This window comes from Dermacentor albipictus, chromosome 2 (assembly GCF_038994185.2).
Source record: "Dermacentor albipictus isolate Rhodes 1998 colony chromosome 2, USDA_Dalb.pri_finalv2, whole genome shotgun sequence".
Classification (NCBI taxonomy): domain Eukaryota; kingdom Metazoa; phylum Arthropoda; class Arachnida; order Ixodida; family Ixodidae; genus Dermacentor; species Dermacentor albipictus.
This window is the reverse complement of record NC_091822.1, coordinates 11,205,125-11,231,377: the sequence shown is the minus strand read 5'-3', so window position 1 is coordinate 11,231,377 and position 26,253 is coordinate 11,205,125. Positions and strand designations below refer to the sequence as shown.

At 47.8% G+C, this 26,253-nt stretch overlaps 1 protein-coding gene across 9 annotated transcripts in view; it reads right to left on the bottom strand.

The window, feature by feature from the left end:
* The window catches only part of LOC135908840 (monocarboxylate transporter 12-like), a 277,154-nt gene that overhangs the window by 139,172 nt on the left and 111,729 nt on the right, over nt 1–26,253 (bottom strand). For 5 of the 9 annotated variants that reach the window (XM_070533458.1, XM_070533456.1, XM_070533457.1 and 2 more), the window contains one exon: nt 17,119–17,341. In XM_070533458.1, coding sequence (XP_070389559.1) covers nt 17,119–17,341 — 223 coding nt within the window. Of the gene's footprint in view, nt 1–17,118; nt 17,345–26,253 lie in introns of all 9 variants that reach the window. The other 4 variants (XM_070533462.1, XM_070533463.1, XM_070533459.1 and 1 more) reach the window with 2 other exon arrangements.

Sequence of the window (26,253 nt, the reverse complement as noted above, 5' to 3'; positions counted from 1 at the left end):
CTGGGGTGCGTTTGGCAGACATTCTATGATCATCAACAGGACGCTGCCATTATCCCTCAAGAGAAAAGTGTATAATAGCTGTGTCTTACCAGTACTCACCTGCGGGGCAGAAACCTGGAGGCTTACGAAAAGGGTTCTACTCAAATTGAGGACGACGCAACGAGCTATGGAAAGAAGAATGATGGGTGTAACGTTAAGGGATAAGAAAAGAGCAGATTGGGTGAGGGAACAAACGTGAGTTAATGACATCTTAGTTGAAATCAGGAAAAAGAAATGGGCATGGACAGGACATGTAATGAGGAGGGAAGATAACCGATGGTCATTAAGGGTTACGGACTGGATTCCAAGGGAAGGGAAGCGTAGCAGGGGGCGGCAGAAAGTTGGTGGGCGGGTGAGATTAAGAAGTTTGCAGGGACGACATGGCCACAATTAGTACATGACCGGGGTCGTTGGAGAAGTATGGGAGAGGCCTTTGCCCTGCAGTGGGCGTAATTAGGCTGATGATGAAGATATATATATATATATATATATATATATATATATATATATATATATATATATATATATAGATATAGTCGTCCACGCAAATGTATATAAATAAATGTGTGCGAGTACCTTTCGTCACGATGAACGCGAAAAAGACAACAAATGTTTTCATGCGTTTATTCAAAATTGCGTGTCACCTATGTGCCGTGTGCTAAACAGTTGCGCTGGTCAGTCACCTTCGCAGAGTGGCATGGTTCATGATTTTTTTTTTTCATTCGTGCTGCCTCCCTGAGCAGTGCAACTGTGTGACGAGAACTATAGTTGCCCTGTGTGTCAAAGGTCCCCTGAAACGGTTCGGACATATTCTGTAGACGCGTAGGGTACACCTTAAGTAAAACATTCGCACCACAATTTAAGTGAAGCGTTACGTATTAATGGAGCTACAAGTGATTACAAGTTACCCTCCTCCCTAGCCATGCTTTTCCTCAACTCGTTCGCCGAGCCGCCGGTGCTGAGCGACGCCTTCACTGGTTGTGCGTCATGATGTGACCTCAGATCGTCCACTTCCGGTTGTTTTGGAGCCCGCCACCGCCTGCGCGATACCTCTACGCTAGCCGCTTGGCCGTCGAACCCAAGCGAGAGCTATCGAAGCAGCGTGCGTTGCGAGCATTCTGTCGCAGCGCCGAACGTGTCTGGTATTCCGTTAACAACACACTAGCGGAACGTTTGGACTGAACGGTGGTAACATAAACTCAAGCTGATGAAGGAACTTTAGCGTAGACGTACGTGAGCTGCCTGATTGGTCTCCACGGTCCAGCCACCCGTTGGCGCAGAGCTTGACCAGCCAAAGAAAGAGCTAATATTGCTCTAACCAAGTGTAAAACATTTTAAACATTTACAAAAATAACGTGTTAACGATTACACTCCTGCGAAAAATTTACATTGGCAGCAAAGAAGAATACATTTTGTTACTGCTGCTGTGTCTGGTTGAGCTCTATGCCACCAGGTGGCTGCACCGTGGAGACCATTCACATTTGCGTTTCTGTTCATCCCATGAAACGACACGCAAGGAGACACGGCCAGGCCCTGTCCCCTTTGCGCTTGCGTTTACCCTAATACCGGACTCGCGAAACGCTATTGCGCTAGCAATCTTCCGGAGTAAAGTGACGGCCGCAATCGCGCAAATCCTGGCGCCGATCGGATAGCGACAGTCCGATGCGCTGCAGCCAGTCCGCTCGTCTACTGGCTTGCAGAGGGACACGATGTCGCTGCCTACATATGCCAGTCGCTACGTTTGCAGTCCACAACGCAACAAAGTCGAATGCCAAAGTCGAAAGGCGCTCGCGAAAAGACAGACCGACTCTGACAGCGGAGCTCTCGTCAAAGACGGAGCACGTTGTAACACAAGCAGACGACACTTGCTGTATGCCGGAAGTGCTTACAGGAGTACTGACACAAAAACTTGAAGTCGAGATAACTTGTGCGATCAATTTAGTTGGTCACACACACATCGTCTTTAAAATATCAGCGGCGAATATAGCTTAGAACATATTTAAAATCAATTTTAAAGTACATGCGCGCAGCCAACCGCAAAACGGAGCACCTCGCGACATAGGCATCAAGCGGGATTGTAAATAGCCAAGAAAATGCTACGTCACGTGGCTACGTCACGAATTTTCGTTGGCTGCCGTGCGGCTTAAAGGGAAGCTGAAGAGTCTGTCGAATTCAATAAGACGCTCATATACGGATGCGGGAACCTTATAAACCATGTAGGTAAAATTAGGTTTTTTTTTTTCAATTAGGAGCAACGTAATAGTCGGTTGAAATTGCGCTGTAGCTCCGCCCCCCGTTGAGTGAGCGAGCGGAGCGGAGACCGGAAACCGCGGTGTTGTGACGTCAACTCTGTTTCGTTCCTTCGCAGCGTCCGCGACCGTGCCTAACCGCGCTTGTTTCTGCGTGCGTGCCATCGTAATCTGCTTCGATCGACCCTGCATTCCTTTGTTGGTGCGTCTGCGTGTATGTAGAGTGGTAGTCAACGTGCGTGGTAGTCAACGTGAGTGGTAATCAACGTGAGTGGTAGTCAACGTGAGTGGTAGTCAACAGATGAAGGTCACTACACGTACTGCATGAACCGGGAAGCTTTTCACGCGTTTAAACCGTCTTTGTAGATTGCCGACAGCTTGGGACAGCGCACAAATGCCGACGATCGCATCCCCGCTTACGTTCCACGAGGAGGCATGCAGGAACACAACACTACAGTTGTTTGACCGGAAACAAGCTCACTAGATCGGCGAAAGATCGGCGAGATCAATAGATCGCTTTGCAAAAAACATACCGACCAAAGAGCATTTCCAACACGAGGAGATTCCAAGACTTTGCTTTCGTTCGCGTCGAAAGCACTGCTCGCACCAGCATCGTTTGCTTCTTCGAGAGGCCGGCTCTTCGCAATCGGCTCGTACATGTAGGGAGTAACGCCGAACTCCTCAGAAAAACGTAGTCTCTCTAAATTTTCCATTACCATCTCAGAAAAACAGCACCAAACTACCTGGCACCACGCTTCATGTGTAGCGGCAGCGGTCGGTTACTAGAGTTGACGTCACGAGGCGCACCGACCAATCACAGGCGGAAACGAGACGCGCGAGCTGGGCGTGTCCGCTGCTGCACTTTTCGTCGAAATAAAATATATTTGCGCTTTCTTTCGCTCAATTTTGATACGATATTCGAATTCGGAGGGTTGAAAACCATTATGTACAGATGTTCACTCATTTTTTCTGGAAAACCTTTCAGCTTCCCTTTAAATGTGCTCTTCTCCTCTGTTGCTTGTTCTAGCTGTTGTACTTGTAGTGGGACGCTCTCCGTGTCGCTGCAACTGCAGTTTTTGTCGTGTCCATCGGGACATTTCCCATACTATCAGCCTGACTGCGCTGCCACAACGGTCAACGCCGATTTGTTGTGTCTTATCATTGATCGTGGCCGATGCGAGGGTTTTGTTGAGGTTCGTCCTCGCCATCGCCGGCCGCAATATCTGAGTCGCTAAGTGATTGGCCACATCTAAAGCACGAGACACATGGTGCGATTTTCCGTGCGATCTGTCGTACGGCGCGTCGTGTGCGACTTGCCGCATGCAGCGATTCGGGACACATGGTACGAATGAGCGAGCGCGCCCAGAACCGGCGCCCCTTTCGGAATGCTGCGCAACGTCGAACAGAAAGTGAAAGCAACCGTATTTGCACAGCTATCTTGTTTGAAGCAAACGATGACAACATAAACACGTCCATGCGAGCACTGTAGACGTGTTTCCGCAAGGCCGCGTTAGCAGTATCGGATCCGTTGACAGCCGCTGATGGCCAGGAGCCGGCAGGCATAGCTCGCTGGGCCATCGAATCCGACACCGGTTGCGCTTGTGACACGATCGCTTGCAGCTCGTATAACGAAGCACCTATGTTAGTCGGCACAACCTGTGCACAGTTATGTCACGCTTAAATTGCAGCACATTTGATTTCGTTGGCGCCGACAGAAGCGAACGAGCATGCCAGGCGAGCTTGCGATCGCTGGGAGATGATGTAGGCCTATCTCGCCGGCCGTCTTTCCGGAGCCGAGGGTCCTTGCGATGCGTGCGCAGCTCGTAATAAAGCGCCTAAATTCGTCAGCACAATCAATTCCTGAACATTTATGTTTCTCTTAAGTGAAAATACGGCTAGTTTTCCCGGTGCCGTTAGTAGCGATGAGTAAACACGCCAGTCAGGCGAGCCGCTCCGTATACAGACGCTTGCTGGCGCGTCTGCGCTGACCGCGTCCGAGTAGAAATCACGCCAACGATTTGCTATTTCGCACAACGTTTTATAACTCGCACTCTTTCGAGGTCACTTTACTCTAGAAGTTATTTCGTGTCAGAAACAAATTGTAGCCGAATTATGTGCCGCCGTCAGCGGCGAAAGAGGCCCGCGTTTCGACCAGGGAGAGAAAAAAAAAAAAACAAGAGATGATCAGAGCGGCGAGGCGCCCGCTTACCGACCCCGCCCAGCCGGGTCTACCACGTGGCCATGACGTTCACGCTACCGGCGCTGTCATTGGCTGCGGTCGTCCGACCGATGCGGCAGCCGCACGACCACGGCGCACGACAATATTCAGCAAGTCGGTCGCGCACGCTGGCTTTGCGTCAGAGCATACGTCATGGTCTTTTGCGAACACGTGACCACTTTGTTTACATTCCCGTTTCTCCCATCTCGTTGCTCTCTGGAACCGAAACTTGGACTGGTCGCTACAAAAAAGACTGCAAATATTTACCTATCGCGCTCTGAAGTAAGTGAGGTTTCGTGCCGTGATTACTGGGCCATTAACTACTTAATAAAGTAGAAAAAACCATGTGTATTTTTTGGGTCAGTACTCCTTTAAGTGTACTGAAAAAATGTTCTTGTCCATTCCCTTTATGTTACTTTCTTTGTATAAAAAGAAATTAACTAACATTTCCACTATTACGAACACCATTTGTTTACCATAATGTCGGAAAAATTATCGATCACGCGCCCTGTTAGGATAGCTCGCCCCACTGCCGTGATATGGGTGATTTGCGTCATATGGGTAGGGGCGGCTTCAAATTCCGCCGCGCAGTGTGCTGTGATCGGCAGCGATGTGCATTTTTGAAAATCTTATAATAAATTACATGCTTTACGCGGAGCACTTAGATGCGTCAAATAATGATCAGAAGGACCTACTCTAACGACTCACTACGTTTGTAGAAAATCGTTTAATACTCGCCTCCGAGATGGCATGCTTGACATGCCCCTTGGCGGGTGGTGCATTCCCGTGTCGGCCAGCAAGGCCGAGGCATTCTATTTTCCTGTTCACAAAGCTCTGTTCCGTGCCTCAGAGGGGGACGCAATCGTATTGGCCTTGCAAGAGTATTTTCCTTATTGGAACAGAAACTGGAGCAACAATAGATTCAACGTATTTTGTTACATCCAAGGCTCATATGGTATCGATATTTGGCGCAGACAGCCAGGCGAAAACATTATGACTAGCGCGCTTTTGCTGGAACAGGCGCGTTATTCATTTAAGTGCAAGAGAAGTAAGTCAGCTAATGCATTGCCGTGCTAGAGAACAAAAGTCAACGCATTTTTAGGAATTGCCAACGAACATTGCGTGCTTATATTGCATAGAATACCTTTAAGGATTCCATCAGATACAAGGAAGGTCAGACCAGTTCCGTCACAGTATACTTCAGCTGCAACGGATATACTACGTTCACTTTTTGCCACTTTTGGCATACCGCAAGTGCTTGTTTCAGACAGTGGCACAGCATTCGTTTCATAGGAGATGCAACAATTTTTCACGCCGAATGTAATCAAGCAAATACTCTCGGCTTTATCCACGCGGCTACACGGGTGGACCAGCCGAACGGACGGCGGTAGAAACGATGATGGCTGTTCCTCGTCTCGTTTGCCGGGCTCTCGGGTTTTTTTCGTTTAAGCAGAAAAAAACCCCACGCATACAATGCAGTAAAATTGCGCGGAATTAATATTTTGTCGGCAGTTAGGATGCGCTGAAACCTTAAAAACACACCAGGAAAGGAAGGGCCGAAGATAGTTGAATAAAACACGTTGCTGGGCTAGTTGGTGCTTCGTTAATTACCGCAATAGCGGAGGCGCAGAAGACGACGGCAGCAACATCGACAGGCGCACACTTCCAACTGATTTATTTTCAGAACAACGCAGACTATTGATTGTGCCTGTTGGGAATGTGCTGTACACTTGTGTATATAGTCTGTGTTCTTCTGAAACTAAATCAGATAGAAGTGTGCGCCCCTCCATGTCGTTTTTGTGTTGTAGCAAATTTTGCAGCGCCGAAATTCTGTTATTTAATGGTGAACGTCTTGACCAGAGATTCTCCACCAGGTGACAAGGTTTAGACCAAGAGCGCTTCCTCAACCACCTCGTGAGGCCAGCGCTGTAATAGTTGGAGTGCGACAAAAGGTCGTGGAAGCGACGACCAAGAATGGGAGGCGGCAGAGACGTCGCGTGAATCACATCAGAAAAAGCTATGCGGACACCGCAGGCACATTTCAAGAGTCGCCGTAATATTAATTAGCACGAAACGAATCCTTCGAAGACATTGGTGCCACTACTCCATCACTTACACGAAGTTCAGACGTCGAGCATGCGACAGCCACACGCTGCTTCTGAGAGCGCTCGTAATGCATCTTCCGAAGCACGGACGCCCGGCCGAGCGCAGCGAACAAAACATTCCCACACTGGAAGCCACGCAGTACACGAAGGCGCTAGAGCAAATGGGCATTTCCAACTTGTCGACGGTGAATTGACTGCAGTGGGTAATAAGTACCGTGCACTGGAGCCTGGGCAACCAGGCTGGCAAGTGACGCCGCCGATCACGCTTATCTTAGCTCAGTCAGCCTTGCCTCGCAATCGATCGGCGAGGCGATACAATAAGAACCACTGAAACCCGTATGGAGAAGTGCATCATTGGCAGTAAGTGAAGCTTGCTTTCTCAAAGCCGTAGACAATCGGGGGCCGAATTAACAAACCTGGTCGAGCGTGACCGGAATATGCTGTTATGGACAATTCAAGCCTCAGAGATTTGTGTGAATGCGGTCCCGTATCCTTACGAACGTACAAGCAGAAACAAGCATGCTGCAGATTGTCCTGCTCGAGCGCGCAGGCCACACCGCTGGCTGAATTGTACTTAGGCTGAATGACTAACACTAGCTTTTGGGACCGAATCGAATAGGAATTGAACGATGCCGGAAGCGAATCGCATTGAATAGAATATCTAATATTTTTTCAACAGCTTGCCAATAATGTACAGCCTGCTTACTTGTATTTTCAAAGTTTTCACTGGCATTATACATTACCTTCACTGGATTACAGCACATTACCTGCAATATAAAGCATGTTTTAATAAATGCAAATACGAATAATAAGGAAGCATTAAGCAGTTTGTTTGCGACCTGAAGGCATTTCGGAGCTACACGGTCATGCAATGTCACATAAAGTTTACAAAGGCCACATTGTTGGTTAATTACTATACAGAAATGCGTGCAACGGCGTCCGGGCAGCACGCTTGGCCAGTTGGTCCAACAAAGGTGAAAACATCGCGGTAGCGGCGACGCACACACCGCAGGCGCTGACTAACAACTGGAGGTTTATTGCAGTGGAGCAACATGAAAAAGAAAGCCAATCGGTAGCCAAGCACGAACTATAGCGCACCGAAAACAAGTATCGGAAGAGCGTTATCTCGTACATTCACTACGTTTCGTACAAGATACCGAAGGTTGCCAGGAAAATCAGGGGTGGAAGTTGTCTGCCCCCAACAAGCTGGATTGACTATATAGACGCGTCAACGCTGAAACGCCCAAGAAGCCTGTGTACACGCCAAACCACAAAAGAGCTTTTGTGACTTGCACAGCCAACGTTGTCGATGAAGTTTCTCTCTCCTGTGAGATGTATACATTGAACAAGCGAGTCGTTGCCGGTGACTCATCACAACAACCATAGACGAGGCAGCAACTGCGCTGTGCACTCCGGACTTTGAGCCGTGCCGGCTCATTTGAAGCTGCAGAAGTGCGTGTCACAGGCGTTGTGCGATTAGCCGAACAGTTCAAGCTTGCGTAGTGGCCCCTTCCTTAACGCTAAGCGAAAAGGAGACCTTCAAAACGCTTTTAGAAATCAGCGCAAGTGCTTCTAGCATGCTTTCTTTAGTTCAATTGCTCTTTCACACCATCTGCTTCACCATGCGACAACCGTTTGCTGGCCCCGTGCCGGTTGTTTCTTCATGCCTCCTTTTTCCTTGATATTGCTCCACTGCAATAAGCATTCAGTTATAGTCAACGCCGGTGGTGTGTCTCTTCTGTTCGTCGTCGTTCTTGCGCTGCTTTCAACTTTTGATGGGGGACGTTAGGTGCTATCAAATGTAGCAATGAAACGTAGACATACTTATTTCGATGAAAGGACACATGTGCTGCATCCATATGTAGTACTGAGCAATAATCATTGCCGAATGTTTAAACAAAATTTTTATTGCGAGTGATCGTGGATAAGCCGTTTAAGTCTGGCTCATTGAGCAATGAACCCTGCTCTAGTCCGTTATAATTACTGTTGATGGGATTAAAGCTATCGCACATTTACTTCAATTTGATGTTTTCTCGTGCACAGTCGACGACACGGCGTGTTCGAAAGCTATTTGAAGAGCATTTAGATTTGCGAATAGTGACTATTCTATTAGAGCAACGTATAGGAGAGGACAATACTCGATTCGTTCATTCCAATGTGCCGAATATTCTCAGGTCTCAATTCTGCGTACCTTAAAAAGGTACGCAGAATTCCTTTTTAATGAACCGTGCTGCAACTGAAAGGGCGAAGACAGTTCACCAGGGAATGCCAGTCGGCGTGGCAGTCCGCGCGCACTCCGACGATGCAAGGAGGTTGGCGAGGTCATGACCTACGCTTCAATGTTTATCTTTTTTTATTTCCTTCCGTTGTGCCTGCCACTGCGAAGCAAGCGGGAGAACGGGTGCGCGAGGGGTGTCCTTGACCCGCGTCCTTGGGCTCTTCGCGCTGCGGCTGCTATACGCGCCGTGCACGGACGCGCCACTGGTGGCGGCCTTGCGCAAAACACGCGGGAGAGGAGCCTGGCGCGCGCCGTAGTTTGTTGTGTCGTTGATCGTGCTTCTCTGTCTTATTCGCGTTTTCAGAGCAAGATAGGCAACACCATTCGCACGTGTGGGGTGGCCAGAGCTTCAGGGAATGTCGAAGAAAAATTGTTGCAGGGTGGGAGGCTCAAATACCGGTGAAAACGTGCCGGCGATAGGGTTCTAACCATTCCCGGTAAAGCCTCAGCAGCGGGAGCAACGGTAGCAAAAATGGATCGTCGCTTCGAAGGGAAATTTCTTGTTCTCATCCTTTCGCTTGTCTCGTCGGTGTGTTTTTTTTTCCACTCGATCAGAGTTAGACGCGTGAGCAACAAAGTTCGTCTGCATTGCAGCATGAGGCATTTCGCTTAAGTTCGGAATGCTGCTTGCCGCTTATATTGTTTTCCGCTTCTTTACCGCGTTGCGCTAGCTAGGCAGCACGACTGCACGAGCGCATTGCGTTGTATGTTAAAGATACTGAAGTTTGCAAGAACTGAAATTGTTGGTTTCATGTGGCGCGGTAAATCCTCGCACCAGCTGTCGCGAACTTCATGCTTTTACATCCATTTTATGCGTGGCTTCGCACATGTTTAACTGTTGATAGTTGCTCCATGCATAACTCTTGTCGATTCTTTTGAGCTGCGAAGTTTTCACCCTGCCTCGTTTGTAAAGGGTATGAATCACGCTTTGTCTTATCAGAATGATACCAAGGAAGTGCTTCTTTAACAGCTTTATTCTTTTCGCCCGAGGGCATCTTAGATATTAACGCGATAGCGTTAAGGAGCTCGTGTCGCAGAAAAGCCGGTGTCGTCGGCGTCGGTGTCGGCGTCGGGTGTCGGCGTCGGTGTCGGCGTCGGCGTCAGCGTTTTTGCGGCGTTGACCGTGAGCGATAAATCACGGCAGGCACTCCATAAATAAAAAGCAACTTCCAAGATGGTCTGGGTGGGAATCGAACCAGGGTCTCCGGAGTGTGAGACGGAGACGCTACCACTCAGCCACGATTTCGATGCTTCCAAAAGGTACAAACGCGCCTCTAGTGAATGCGGTGTTGCCTTCGAAACGAGCCGTGGAAAGTTATACTGTGGTGTATATAGGTAATTATGAACATGTAACTTACAGAAGTCGCAATTACACGAGTAGCGAAGTACGTTTCGCTGCATTTCTTCTGCGCTTTCCGCACACGGAGAGCCATCTTGCGGCAAATACAGAAGAGCCCCTCCTCTCCATGTACGGCGCTGCCCCGACAGATGGCGCGCCACGCGCGCATTGGAGCTGTCGCGGTTCGGACTCTCTCCCCTGACAACGCTTCGCCTCGCTCCCTCCGCAGAATCAAGCGTCCTTCCTTTCTTTAGATCACTATCTCTCTATCTCTCTGCCCGTGCCGATCACCGCGTTTGGCTGGCGTGCATCATTTCCCCCTCCGGGATACCGAGTTCTTTGGTTCGCTCCGCTTGCTCAGGCGCACGTTTCATTGCTGCGCCGAACGCCGCGTTGCTCGACCATATGGCTCGACGCTCACCGCGTCTGATGCGGGGCGCCTCGTAAGTGATGGCTGCCCTGTAGCCCATTGTCTTACACCCATTGGCGGGTCGACGGGAACGCTATCGCGTTCCACTCTTGAAGGCGAAGCTTAAGCGTCCTCCAATTTTTGTTTGCGTTTTTGGAAATGTGTTTAGAAAATAGGTAGTTCGGGGGCGAGAATCGCTAATAGCTGCTGCATGTGGTATTTTTGTTCCATTTCTCGCTGAAAAGTTCGCGTCCCGTTTGGGAAGTCATCACACCTCGATGCTGCCTGAGCAAACATAACACGCCGAGTGATTTGTTTGTTTCACAACGTAGTCCCTTCTTGCATGTGAGTTTTGTACTCAACTGAATGCTTTCTTATACTTACGCTGCAGACTATTAAGCCGGGCCTTGTCGCCAGCGCTCATCTACTTTGATTGGCGCTGCTCTGCCTTTAAATATATCATGTGGCACCTATCTCTAGTAATATAAAAAAGTACTGAAAAGTTAGTCAGTCTTTAGCTTTGTACGTTTCCAAGCAGCTCCCTTGGGGAAGTTAAAATTGCACAAACTGCAGCGGGAACGGTAATTCATCGGCGTATGCAGTAGAATTGCATCGGCGGTAAAGCACTAACACGCGGTTTTATTAACCCGTGTGTTTGGTGACTTCGTTGGCTAGTGTACGCGTTTCCATCAATAAATTGGCAATTACTCTCCTTGAGCCGACTTCGACTGCGCTTATTCGGCGATGTCACATGTATTCATCGGCAGAAAAATCACAGCGTCGTATGCAGAGATTGCACCGTGCGGATTTGTTTTATATAAGTCTGCACTAACGACGGGTGCTTATTATTCAGGTACAGAAGCAGCATTGCGGCAAGAGTAGAATAAAAAAAGAACATCGAGAGGTCGCATCACTCAACAAAATTTATTGGCTAGTGAACATGAGCTCCACGTCGTGTAAATCGGGTTCATGACGTTTGTCTGTGGGACACGCCTTGCACGTATGTGGACCATGTCCCAAACACCGTTACCATCGTGTTCATACCCGCGCGCACAGAGGTCAGCATCTTCCCTACAGCTGTCACCGCAGAAGAAGCAGCCTGGCACCCGAACAAAGGAGAAATCACAGCCGCGAACTTCAGCCATCCTTGCTGCAAAGGGTTGTCGTCTGCTACTGCTCTCGCGTGCACTGTTGGAAGCGCCCGCTAGGTGGTTTTCAGTGGCGCCTCTATATAGCGGTCCTGTATATGCTGCATATACAGGAACACTACCTCTATAGGCGGTGCACGAGGCGTATACAACTTCACTAATGTTAGGAGGGATCACATCTCCCGTGTCAGTTTCTCTCTCTCTCTCTCTCATGGTAGATATGTACACGCGTAATGTTGCATATACAGGTGCATTTTTTAATTTCTACTCGAAGATCAGATGCGCCCCCTTAATTTATTCATAGCCACATCCCCGTGCGGCGCAGTGCATTTGCAGTAGGCCGCTCCACGGAAGCATTCTCACGCTGCGTGTCAGATGCAACTACAGTGTTGAGGAGGATGTTTCAGCGCCAGAAAAATTAGCGAACCAGGTATTCGTCGAACAGAAAACACGAACGGAATTGAATCCTGAGGTGTTACGTGCTAAAACAACCGCTTGATATGCACGGGGCATGTGTACGTTTCTTTTGCATTCTGCCCCCATGTAAATGCAGCCGGGATCTGATCCCGCCACCTCGTCCTTAGCCGCACAACACCAGAGCCGCAGAAAACGCCATAAGCTCAGGGCAAGAAATTATCCACCAATAGATGTCAATAAATGTGTTTTTTTCTTCTCAGAAATATAACCACCGACAACAAGAGACGTTACGGGTGGAAATGAGAACCAATAAATAGTGCGCTTAATTTTTGGAGAATCAAAGACCTCGAAAGGCGCTCGTTTCTGGGTGAAGACGCGCGGGCAGAAAGGCGAGGGAAAACGGTGTGCGTTCTCGAAACCGTGCATTGGGGTCGCGAATCGGTGCCGTCACCTTTTTGGGGTGGGCGTGTCGCGACCGCCGGGCAGCGGCCGTTGCATCGTTCGCCTTGGCTTGCGTGTGCGCTTTGCATTTCTTCTTTCGGCACTTAACCAGCGCATAGCTCCGTGCCACCTGCAGCTACTGAAGAAGGAAGTTTCACACGCGGAATGGCACCAACCAGCCTCGTTCATGCTGCAGCTGAGCGAAATGCCGAATGATCGCTTCTTTCTCTGCTACAGACCGCAACGTTGAAGTTGTAATTTACGTAATGCTATGTCAATTCGTGTTGCTTCTGACATCGCAGATCATCCGCCGGAGTTCGTTCGCCACCAGTGCAGTAGCAAATGCATGAAGCCAAAGAATATGAGTATGCTGATGTCACAGTAGTGCGACGTAAGCACTAGGCACGTTTCTTATAGACAAGGGCATTTTGTTGTATTAACCCGAGCATTCTATATTACACACACAAGACATTTCATGGTGTTTGCGCAATCCAGTTGCAAATATATTTATATATATGTATATATACGAACATCATGAAATGTCATGTGTATCCGATATGTATACCTACAAGCGCGTCGAGAGCGCACATGCGCGTATTTATTTAGGCGGCACGCACAGGGTGCATCGCACACGTGCGAGAATAAAAAAAAAGAAGCAGCAATACAAGGCGACCCTGGTGGCGTCATCGGCATCACAACGACCGGCTCCTTCAGGTCACTGCGCCCAACCAGCCGTGCGCCCCTGCAGCGCCACGGCAACTCTGCCTAGAGCCGAATCGCGAGACATTCAACGTCCTCGCCCCTTCTACCGGCTCTGCTTAAGTGAGTGGAGCACAACACGAAGGGCATGCGAGTTCAGTGTATCTTATGTGGGCCTTTCGCTGCACCCTTGTGACCCTACAGCGCCACTGATGTCGACAAGTGTGCGAGATCGACGTCGAGTGCTCGATTGGCGGGGATATTTTTCCCACGCACTCGACGTTGTTCCGCCGTGAAGCGCGTGCCGGAAGGCTGGCGTTCAGCCCGACTGACTACACATGCCGACGCCGCTGTTCTTTACTGCCCGCGTTGGGTATCTGCGCTTGTGGCAAACTGTGAAAGGAGTCGCACTCGTGGTTCCTCTCCGGAGCGACATCAACTTCCAGATGTTCAAGGGCCTGCGCTAACTAAGAAAACGATGGGGTGAGCGTATACGCTCTCGAGAATGCTTCCTACGTCAGGCATCGTGTTATTCCAGGATTTCTTACACATCGTGTTTTGCTTACGAGGTAATCTTGGCGTGCATGCCACACGTCGTCTGCAGTAAGTTAGATATTGTTGCGGTTCAGACGAACACGCTATTTTTTACACTTTACACGTACTATGTGTAAGAGGGCTTTGAATTCCCATCACATCGATATTTTTTTTCGGTTTCATACCCTGGTTTACTTGCAGAATTTCTGTTCACCATAACGTTGGAAACGTTCTTCACACATCTTAACAACTTCTGGATACAGGGGCCCTATAACGTAAAACTATTCCAATATGTTTCTATTCCAATTTCCTGACGTCAAATTTGCGTAACCACCGACGCAAGCACCGGGCGGTCACCCATAGGGTTGTCTGAACAGACCAATCAAACGCTCTCCTAGTTCATAGGAGGTCCCTTTTGTTTGCTTGAAAAACGAATAACATCGCCTACACTGAGCGGCTTGTTGTATATAATTGGCGGACAAGAGGCGAGGAGAACGCTGAAGTGGAGAGGGATTCACTAGGGCAGAGCCAGTGCACTGAAAACCGATAACCGGATGAAGAGGGTGGTGCCGGCGTCTGCGATTGGTCGGCTTTCCCTTACTTAGCTTGTGGTGGCTCGGCGAAAATCGCGGCGGCATGCAACGGAAGCTTAAGAATGATGCTAAAATTGACCCTCAGCAAAGAAGAGTTGGCAGAATGAGGTAGTAAACGTGTCGAAAGTGCTTAAAAACGTTACACGGTCACGCAAGAAGTCTTATTATACGCAAATACACCCATGCTCTCCGGCAGGTGCGAGTAGCCAGCGTCTCAGCGATCGGCGGCAGCTATCTTTTATTCCTTTCGGAACGGGGCAGCCTGCGGCTATTCCGAAAAAAATTCAGTTTTGTTCGGCATATTAATGCATCTTTATCGCGTACACGTCACTTTGACGCGGTGAGTTCGTGCGGTTTTGTGACGTAGCGTGACAGGCAGGTGAAGTGGGTGCAGCCCGAAAACTTTTTACCAATAGCCGAGGGCTAATGGCGAAAAGGGGTCGAATCAGAAATAACTGCTTTTCTTTTTTCTGTCAAATCATGCATAATCAGTGTGCACACATCATATCAGATGGGGAGGTATTGCGGTTTTTGTAACGTCGCGTGACAGACAGGTGAAATGGGGGGTGGTCGAAAAAAGTTTTTGACCAATCGCGGAGGGCTGATAGCAGAATTGGAATAGAAAAGTTTGGAATAGTTTTACGTTATAGCGCCCCAGGTCTGCTAATGTAATAACTTTACGCGAAGTCTTTCATAAAGTGGGCCTAGAGATAAGCGACCGGGTGTCTAATGGTGTGGCAAAAATTTATGGCAATGTCTTATATCTCTTCGTCGTTTTCTGCTGCGCAGCGTCGTACAAAGCGAATTTATGAAGTGACATTGCGTCACCTAATATAAGACTGCTATTTTTCTTTCCGCATTTAAAATCTTATATAGGGTGCATTCTTTGAAAGTGCATCTGCAAGTGTCAATAAGTTAACCTAAAGACGCAAAATTTTAGAACGGTTCTATTGGCGTCTCTTTCTATTCAGCCTGAGGATAAAATAAGGATTAAAATAAGGTTTTTGAAGGATAAATGTAATTCGGACCTAAAGGGGTTCTTCCGCACAAGTGCAAAGACACACTTTTCTGCTCTGTAGTTATTTATGTTTATGTTTATACATATTTCATCCTCATTATACCAGTCCCATTGATATGAAGGAGCCCTGCAACCCTTTTTATGAAGAGCCTGCTAGTTATGACCATCTGTTAACTGGCTTATTTCCCGGTCTATGGTCCTCACCTTGTGCGCAGGGATCCGCTTATGCTTAGGACAAAAGTATTTTCTTAGATATTCCGCATCCTCTGTGTAGTCTGCAAGGACAAACTTGAACAGAAAGTGATTTTTTCAGCTTGTCTGCAGATAGTGTACGCTAGGTAAGCAAAAAGCCTTCGTTAATCAAAGGCACTGAACAAGTTAAGCTATCTGCGCCGCACATTGACCCCAAGGGATCCTAAAACTATACAGGTGCATAAATTTCTAATCCGGCCTTTACTAGAACATGCCGTATGGAATCCGCACAAGCAATGCGACATTAATCAAATCGAGGCCATCCAAAAGAAAGCGATTCGCTTCATAAGCCACAAGTTCGACGGAGATATTTCACCGGCTTCCATACGTAGGCTTTCGACCACCCTCAGATCGCCGACGCACAGAATCTCCATTGCATTACTCACTCCTCTTGCCGGATTTCATCAGATCTAAATGCTGCTAAACCATCCAATACTAGAAGTCACCATCACCTATGCATGGCGCCTTATTTTGCCCGTAAAGTCACATTTATATACAGTTTCCTTCCCCGTGCTATTGAATATTGGAAATCTTTTCGTGGTAATACTCGTTCTCTGCCTTTAAACTTATTTTTAGCGACCAGTCAATAGGTAGTTATTTTCGTTGCGTCTGTATTGTTCATATTGACTTTCTTATTTGTCATTGTTGTGTTTTTCAAAGCCACTCCTGCAACAGCGCAATAGGGCTGCACTATGTACAAATAAAAATACAAAATAAAAAAGTGTAGCTCCTTCATTAGACTGCATATAAGAGGCAATTATAAAAATCGTCCAAGTCACTCAGTCGGGGCTTTTAGAACAACAGTTAAGCACGCCACATTTGAATGGCTCGCTGTCTTCATCGTCTTCGGAATGTTTATTTCGTACACATACTCGAATACCCTGAGCTTGAAGAACGCTGCGAAGGCTCTTGGCGTTTTCGGTGCGGTGACGACTGTCGTCGTGTTTTGCGCGCACTGCGTGAGATCACTTATGCTGAAATGAGGTGGTAACGTATGAGCTGGAAACATTGCTCGTGTGCAGTGAATATAACTTCGGAGCTGGTTTCGCTGGGTGACAACACGGAAAAAATGTGCAGTCACAGTGTGGCGACGTTTTTGTCAACGCAGCCATTGTCTTAAAGAATAAAATTATGTGTATTCCGCAACCATAGATAGTCTGCACCGTGCGAAATTTATATACTTGTATGGCCGGCGGACTACGCCTAGAAAAATACGGTAATCGTTTTCGCAGCAATCGTAACGCGTCTCGTATCACTGGACTCATCACCAAACGAACGCTGTCACGCTCTCAGCATTTTCGCCACTCGAACTGCGTGGGAAGCTACGCTGCGCACGGGAACGGAAACGTATACAAGCAGGGATCCGGTCATTCGCTTACCTGTGCGCAGGCGCTCTCTGGTTCCACAGCAGGCTTCGGCGGTATACCGTCGGCTTGCGGGCCCATTTCGCTGCCGGCTGGCACCGTGCTCTCTGCGCCGGCCGCCCTCCGCGCTCGCCTCTCCCCGAGGCGCGGCCGGTAACGACCCTGCGCACCAGGCGCGATCCGGTCGCACGACTGCTCGGGCTGGTCTGTGCGGGAACGGGCTTCGTGAGCGGAGCTCCTGCTTTTCGAAACGTCAAAGGACCAAGTGAAAAACATCAAGTGACAAATATGTGACGCGCTGAACCTGAACCTTCGATTCGAGGCTGCCAAGCTATCGCGCCATTCGGAACGACACGAAGAGTTGGAACGATGCCATCACATGAAAAACCATCGAGGTCGGGAAAATTCTTCGAAGCGAACCGCCTGACATGGTTACGAAGGTAAAGAGAGGACTAAGAACTCATAGAAGCGGCTAACAATAATGGCCGATGAATTAAGCGTAGCTTCCATTACTCACAACTTACCCGCACAATGAAAGCAATATTTTCGACCAGTTTGGACAATAAAGCTCGGAGGAATACCTTGCTTAGCGAAGTGAACAAAAATAATACCGATTAGCCGGAAACCCTAGGATGCCAGTCACCCTCACAGTTGTTCGTAAACAGCTGCCAAGATGCGCCAAGCAACCTGACAGCAATGCTGCAGAAGTACTCCGTCGTCGCTTCGTACCGACAGCTACCAGAATGTGTTTGTACGGAGAGGGAAAATTTTCCGTTAGAATCGCCATCAGGGATGACATCGATATGATGACAGAGTTAGGGCTTTGTTTAGTTATGTATTTTTTCGATTCCTTGAACACCAAGTCTAGTGTCTCTGCATAAACAACTGCTCCACAGAACACTACAGCCTAAAAATAGGCATTCCTGTATATCGCGGAACACTTTTGCTATCGTTTTTCTCACGATCACTGTTTGCGGGTTCATGTTCGTTACCCCACCATGACGTGAGCGGTGCCACCCTTGCCCATCACTCGTCACGTCATGACGCGTGATGGGCAACACACTGGCGGGGACACGAAACTGGCGTGAATGTCAGCGGCTTGATTGCATCTGTCATGATAATTCTGTATTCAAGTTCTTAACACGAGCATGCGAAAGCCGCCGCGGGGACCTTTCGGTTACAGCTTAGCTTCCATCGTTCTGGTGCAGTGGCGCGTGCTCTCTGATGAAATTCACGATGCCGTCTACTTTATTTACTCATCGTGTGTTGGCACCTTGAGGTAGAGCGCAATTTCCCGTGATACATTTGTTTAGCTTCGATTTCTACAAACGTAACGGCGTTCGACGCACTTAGCAAGTGTCGACTCTGTGGCCCAAATTAAGGTAACAGCAGTGTAAAATACTGGTATCACACATGCAATTTTAGATTTGTCGGAACATTATTTCACATTAAGAAATGTATTTAGAAGACAGTGTTATGCAAACGCAAGAATTGTCGAACAAGTTTTATTGATTATTGCACTACCGTGTAGGTACACGAACGATGTCCGCCTATGCTGGCACTTCATATCGGTGTTTATATTTTCACTCATTCAGGAAACATTGAACACAGAAATGGGTGTTGTTGCGCGTCATTCTAAATTAGAGCACATATATTCCCCCACGTTACCAGATAAGGGTAATTGGAGATCGCTGAGAGAGAGGCCTTCGTACTGGATGTAAATAATGGCGATGATGGTGTTCGTCTGAGAAGAAAGTTATTACCACATCCTATTTGGCTATAAACTGGTAATGAGAACTGAAAATATAACCAGCATGTGGTAGCCACGGTCACCCTCCCTTAACTCAACACGCATTGCGCACGTGCTCGATTGCCATTAGTGCATTTTGAGTCTCAATGACTGCCTTTTTTGTTCGATCTCTTAAGTGAAAATCGACAAGATTTCTGTCATTATATAAACAATGAGCAAGCCATTAACTTGTAGAAATCGCTTCTTAGTGCTCAGGATAACCTCTTTTAAATTCCGCGGTGTTGTAACTACTGAATGAATAAAAGTGGTTTAATGCAAAAAAGTGAAACTCATGCTCCAAGCGCTCAAGCTTACGTCGAGACATTCTCGGTCGAATGCGCATCAACCGGAGCTTCCATATGCTATCTTCGGCTGGTCGCTTCCATCCCCCGAAGCAGAGTCGGGCAGATCCGGCGTTCCCCGAGCTCAGAGGTAGAGGACGAGCGCGCAAGCCAAACGTGCGACACGCTCTCGGAGGAGGCAATGGCAGATGCTAAACCACGTGACTACTACCAACGTCCGATGTTTCGCTTATCGAAAGCTCCCGGCGCTGCCGGGAAAACCGGCGGACGCGCCGGCGGGACGAGCGTTCGTCGCAGTGGCCTAGGTTGCCCAGGTTACGGTGGGCCGTCCCCAACAGCAGCAACGCGGCTCTGCGATGACGTTTCAATTTCGACGACTGCTCCGACGACAGGGCTCGGAGCGCCTCAGAGCGCTCGAAGGTGGAGGAGAGCAATCGAGAAGAACCAGCCGAACGCAGGGCGGGCACCCTCTTTCAACCAGCCGAAGACAACGCCGCTCGCGAGAGCGCTCCAGAGCGCTCAGAAACGACCAGTCGAAGATGGCAATAGTATACACGCTTTCTCAAAAAGCGCTCAAACCTCGATTTTATGGCACCTACCAAACTTGCGATACAAAAACAACGACGAAATAAAACGCGAGGGACGGGTGAAACCGTGCGCGCAGCAAATGGTGCCTCTACAGTGGACTCGGCTGGCCGTGGCTGCCGCTCTGTCTGCTTCCATATTTGCAATGTTATCAAGCGTTTTGCCAGTGCTGGCATATGAGGCATAGACTTGGATACTGACAAAGAAGCTTGAAGAGAATTTTAAGGACCGCGCAAAGAACGATGGAACGAATATTTCTAGGCATAACGTTAAGAGATAGAAAGACAGCGGCTTGGATCAGAGAGCAAACGGCTATTCTAACTGACATCAAGAGAAAAAAAATAAGTGGAGCTGGGAAGATCATGTAATGCGCCGGTTAGATAACCGTTGGACTATTAGGGTTACACAATGGGACCAAGAGAAGGGAAAAGCGGTCGAGGACGGCGGAAGAGCAATGAATTTAGGAAATTAGCGGGCGCTAGTTGGAATCGGTTGGCGCAGGACAGGGGTAAATGGAGGTCGCAGGGAGAGGCCTTCGTCCTGCAGTGGACACAAAACAGGCTCATGATGATGGTGGATATGCCTTGCGAACGCACCGGCTATAATTCCTGGATTTAATTATGCACCGTAATCATTTTAACGCTTAACAAGTGTAATTATGTAAATTATTTAATTAAGCATATCAATTTCTGGTACTACTAATGGCCGCTTGATTGAGTACTCTAGATCAAGGGTTACAATCATGCTATCTGCCACAGGCAATTTAAAACAAATTTGGCTTTCTAAGATAAAAAAACACCCAGTAAATTTAAGACTCAATGCCTTTGGAGGTAAGCGTGAAACACAACACACTGGACGGGACACGAAACTGGCATGAATGTCAGCGGCGTGATTGCATCTATCATAAAAATGAGGTATTCAAGAGATTAGTTCTTAACACGAGTAAGCCGCTAAAGACCATCCACATAAACAATAAGTAAAAAAAAAGCGGATTCCTTCTTACGGTCGGTGTCTCACAGTTTTGTTTTATAGTGTGTGAAACACGAAATACTGTGACCGGTAACTCGCGTTATAGGCACCGTGCGCTGTCCAGAGGGCGCTGCAGCGTTTCTCGCCCCAACGTGGTCGGATGCTCGAGAAGCGATGAAAATGGTACACCCTTCCAAACGACAGTGGCTTACTTTTCGCCGCTTGTCCGAGTGCACTGCGCTTGGACGAGATCAATCGCTCCCGCTTCTGATATCGATTGGGAACGTGTCCAGTCACGTGCAGAACAAGCGCACTACGACATTTTCGCCACTCGAATAGTCTTGCCTCGGGATAAGCGATCGAAAGTGTCATTGCGAATGTATGCAGCATCTCTCCCGTTTTGCTTGCTTCGACGCTGGCCGTCCCTGAACATCACTCGTAGATGGCACAGAGGTCGCGGGCAAACTGCACTGCAGGGTGCCTATTCGAAAATTATGACATTACAGTTGTTTAGAAACGTAAACTTGCAGCTCAGGAAATGTGACCGCTTATGCGCCTTGCGCAGACGAAAGAACTACCAGCGCTTGCATGTTGTCCTCTTGCAAACTACAGAAGACCTCGAGAGCCGAGGTGGTGACGTCACTGTTACATTGCCACGCCCAGTGCTGTCCAGTGGAAACATCGGGAGCGTAGCTGCATGAATTTCTCAGACTGGATGGCACAGCTGCCGAGACATGACCGCCATAACGTAAAACTATTCCAAACTTTTCTATTCAAATTCTGCAATGGGCCCACCGCGATTGGTAAAAAACTTTTTTGGACCCCCCCCCCCCCTTCACCTATCTGTTACGCGACGTCACGAAAACCGCGATAGCTCCACATCTGATATGCCGTGTACACACTGATTATGCATAATTTGACCAAACCAAACAAAAATATTATTTCTGATTCGACGCCTTTTTGCCATCAGCCCTCGGCTATTGGTCAAAAGTTTTCGGGCTTCACCCACTTCACCTGCCTCTCATGCGACGTCACAAAACCGCAAGAACTTACCGCGTCAAAGTGACGCGTACGCGTTAAAGAGTTATTAATATGCCGAACAAAACTGAATTTTCTTCTGAATAGCCCCAGGCTGCCTCGTTCCGAAAGGAATAAAAGATGGATGCCGCCGATCGCTCCGGCACTGGCTACTCGCCCCTGCCGGAGAGAATGGGCTTATTTGCGTCTAATAAAACTTTTTGTGTGGCCGTGTAACGTTTTCGAGAACTTTCGGCACCTTTACGTCCTCGTTCTACCAACTCTTCTTTGCGGATGATCTGTTTTAGCGTCATTCTTAAGGTTCTGTTGCATGCCGCCGCGATTGTCGACGAGCCACCGCAAGCGAAGTAAGACAAAGCGGACCAATCGCAGACGCCGGCACCGCCCTCTTCATCCGGTTATCGATATTCAGTGCAGTGGCTCGGCTCCATCGAATCCCTTTCCACTTGAGTATGCTCGTCGCCTCTTGTGAGCCAATTAGATAAGACAAGCCGCTCAGTGCAAGTAATGTTGTTCGTTCTTCAAGCAAACGAAAGTAACCTCCTATGAACGGGGGGGGGGAGCATTTGATCGGTTTGTCCTGAAAACGCTGCGGGTGACCGCCCGATGCTTGCGTCATCCGTTACGCAATTTTGACGTCAGTAGATTGGAATAAAAATATATTGGAATAGTGTTACGTTATACGGCCCGTGCATCGTCGTCAACGAATGCTGGGTGAAGTGTCCCTTCGAATGCACGGGCAGCAACTGTGGGTCGCCACAGCTATCCCACAGCGGGCCCGGTGACCTACGAATGCGTTACCGTGCGCTTGCGTCCTGTGCAAGTGGACGCTTCTTGTGATGGTGATCCTTAAGAATTGCTGATTGCTATCACTGCTATGACATTCTTTATTGCTATGCGTTTTTGCTTTTATTTCGACTCTGTTTCTTTTATATGGTTTTTCATTAACAATACCTTCTTGTGCTTAAAAAGGGTCCATTATCTGGGTATCCCCTTATACAGCACCCTTACTTGGCACGAGTATATTGTCAAAACAGCTGAAACAGTGAAATGTTTCTGGTTTGAAAATTAAACTGATATGTGTCCTCCAGCCAAAATAGTTAGGTATAATTTAGACAAATACGTGAGTATGCCGGCGTGACATAATACTGTTAACGAGAAAAAGAACACACGTCTTAAAAAGTATGCAATAAAGACCAGTGCGCTTTATCACGGGGAAATGTCGCAGCTACATCAGCGTCGCAAAAAATTAAAATGTATTGAACACTTTCAAGGTTATCTGAGCGCTTGAGCTGTTACGGTTTAGTACCATGTCGCACGACTCTTTAAGACTGCTTGTATTAAATGTACAAATACATGATGAGTCCGCTATGTAGTCGTATAGCATATTGGCGAGAACATAGACAAGTGATAACACTAGCGAGAGCCAGAACTATGTTGTGACCATCAATGAATGGTGAAACACCAAATTTGGCTTTTTCAACTTGTCAAGGCGGGATCAACTTACCTGGGCTGCTCGTATTTCCTGATTTCGTAGCCCTCTTGGCCATTCGATCATTCTGTAATTGTTTATATTTTGCTGAATACAACAGCGTGCACACTTCCCTGTAATGAGTTACGGCGTGATTGTTTGTGCGTTACCAGACAGGAAACTGAGAAGCCTGGTTTTCGTAAGCCAAACCACATAAATCCGATAGACAATGACAAGAAGGAAAGCGTAGGGAGAATTATTCGTTTATTTAAGTGAAATGTAGAATTTATAAATAAGTGAAAGTGAAAGTGGGCGGAAAATGACTGGAATGAATGAACACGATGTCTTGTGCGCAGTTTACCACTGCGAAGATTTTACTTCAGTTTGCACCAGAAGTCCTTTGTACGAGGCCGTGAACTGTACTGCTGTCGGGTTATTATTGCACCCACCTCGTCCTCTAATACATCTAAAGAACGTTTCCAGTGGGTGGGCCCGGTAGCTGCGCGGCAGTGCAGTCTACTAATCCGCTGCTTTTCACGATGCAGGTGTTTTCTCTCGCCATCCGCCTACTTGTAACCGTTCCACCGTCTGCCTCCCGTGGATCTGTGCCTTCCGTGAACCTGCCCTACCACAATCAACACATCTTGGATCAACCCGCCACATCGTCAGTGCTCCACCTGCCATCAGTCTACCGCATCTCGGATCATCAGTGGACAACCCCATCGCCAGGAACATCATCCGCTGCTGCTAGAAAACCCGTGCGCTCATCGCCACCGCTCTGTGGGCCCGGTAGCTGCGCGACAGTGCAGTCTACTAATCCGCTGCTTTTCACGATGCAGGTTGGTAATAAATTTTCTCTGTACGCTAAAAAAAGTACTAACCTTTTCCTGATGCAGCTACCGAGCCCTCAGTGCTGTGCCTGTATTGTTGCCGAATGTTGGCATGTTATTCGTATTCTCTCGCTATTGTCGGGTGACGTAGAAACTAACCCAGGCCCCGACCGTTTCGACACCGTACTTGCCGAGCTCCAGAAACTAACTACCGCGCAAACCGCGTTATTGTCTGATTTACAAGACATTAAACAACAGCTGAAAACTACTGACACAGCATTGGTGGACCTCAACAAGCGCATGGACGCTCTGGAATCCCACTACACTACCCTTTCTGCTCTCCACTCTGAAATAGACACCCTGAAAACTTAAACAATCGAACTTACCTGTAAGGTCGACAAACTGGAAGCACAAGTGGACGACGCAGAAAATCGCTCCCGTCGTAACAATCTCATTTTTTACAATGTTCCGGACACTAACCCCGCTGAAACCTTTGCAGACTCAGAACAAACTGCCATTCGCCATTGCTCTCAACAACTAAGCTTTGACATCGACCCTGATTTAATAGAGCGTGCTCACCGTCTCGGGCGTCACTCACCTAATCGTACCAGGCCTATCATAGTAAAATTCACATCGTCCAAAACTAAAGAACGCATTATATGATGTGGTTATAAACTTAAAGGCACGAAGTACAGCATTGGCGAAGACTTTTGCGCTTCCGTCCGTAACACACGCAAAAATCTTGTAGCCTATGCCAGATCGGAATCCGATAAGTTCTCCCTGCGCTTCAAAACTTTGCACATTGGTCCGAAACGCTACACATTCGATGAAGCTTCACAAACAGTAAAAGAAGTGAAATAGCAGTCATCTCACGGTCAATCGACAGGCCATTCTAAGCATGTTCAACAACAAGCACTTTCATTGTCAGCTATTTTCTCTAACGTGCGCAGCTTCATTTCAAAAAAATTTAATTGAGGGGTTTTACGTGCCAAAACCACTTTCTTATTATGAGGCACGCCGTAGTGGAGGACTCCGGAAATTTCGAACACCTGGGGTTCTTTAACGTGCACCTAAATCTAAGCACACGGGTGTTTCAGCTTCATTTCAAAATGCGACATTATTTCAAATATCGTCTTATCTTCCGCCAGCAACCCACTAATCTTGATGGAAACGTGGGTAAACAGCGACATCTGTGATAGTGAAGTTCTTGCCGACTTGCCTAATTTCCGTGTCTTCCGCAAGGATCGCCCAGATAGGAGGGGAGGGGGGGGGGGGTACTGATTGCAACCAGACATGAACTATCATGTACAACCATTAATATTTCATCAGACATAGAAATGTTATCGGTCTTATGTCACGCTTCAGCTCAGTCCGTTTTGATTGGCGTTTGCTACAGGCCTCCTAACAGTCCGGATTTCCCCACAAAACTGAATAATGCAATAAATGAAATTAAAACGAAGCGTCCAAACACTTGTACTCTTTTATTTGGAGACTTCAATTTCCCGAGTATTGATTGGCATAATCTAACTACCACAGGTAATAAAGATGCTAACGAATTTCTTGATGTTTGCCTTAATTTTAATATTGTTCAAATTATATCGGAGCCAACCCGTGTAACTGAGGACTGCGCTAACATTTTCGACCTAATATTAACGGATAATCTGGAATACGTTCATTCCATCACGCATCTACCAGGCGTCAGCGATCACCAAGTTATACAAGCCGACTTCACGATTAAACCATTTTCACGGACAACTAGCATACGTACCATCTTACTTTATGATAAAGGCAGCTATACTGCCATAAATAATGAACTTCGCACATTCTTACCCCGTTTTCAGTCTGACTTGAATCAAAGAACTATCCACGATAACTGGTACTTGTTTAAGACAAACATTGAAGGTTTGGTTGACAGGTTTATTCCGAGCATAAATATAAGAACTAACCCCCTAAACCCTTGGTTCACAAACACACTCAAACGTCTTGAAAACAAAAAGAAGCGTCTTTTTCGTTCCGCCAAGTTGCGGCCTATTCAGAACGCTTGGGACAAGTATTATGCAGCTGAAAAAACTTACCTACAAAATATGCGAGAAGCCAAGCACTCTTTCTTTCATTATGACCTGCCAAACATGTTGTCTACTAACCCCCGTAGGTTCTGGCAAGTCA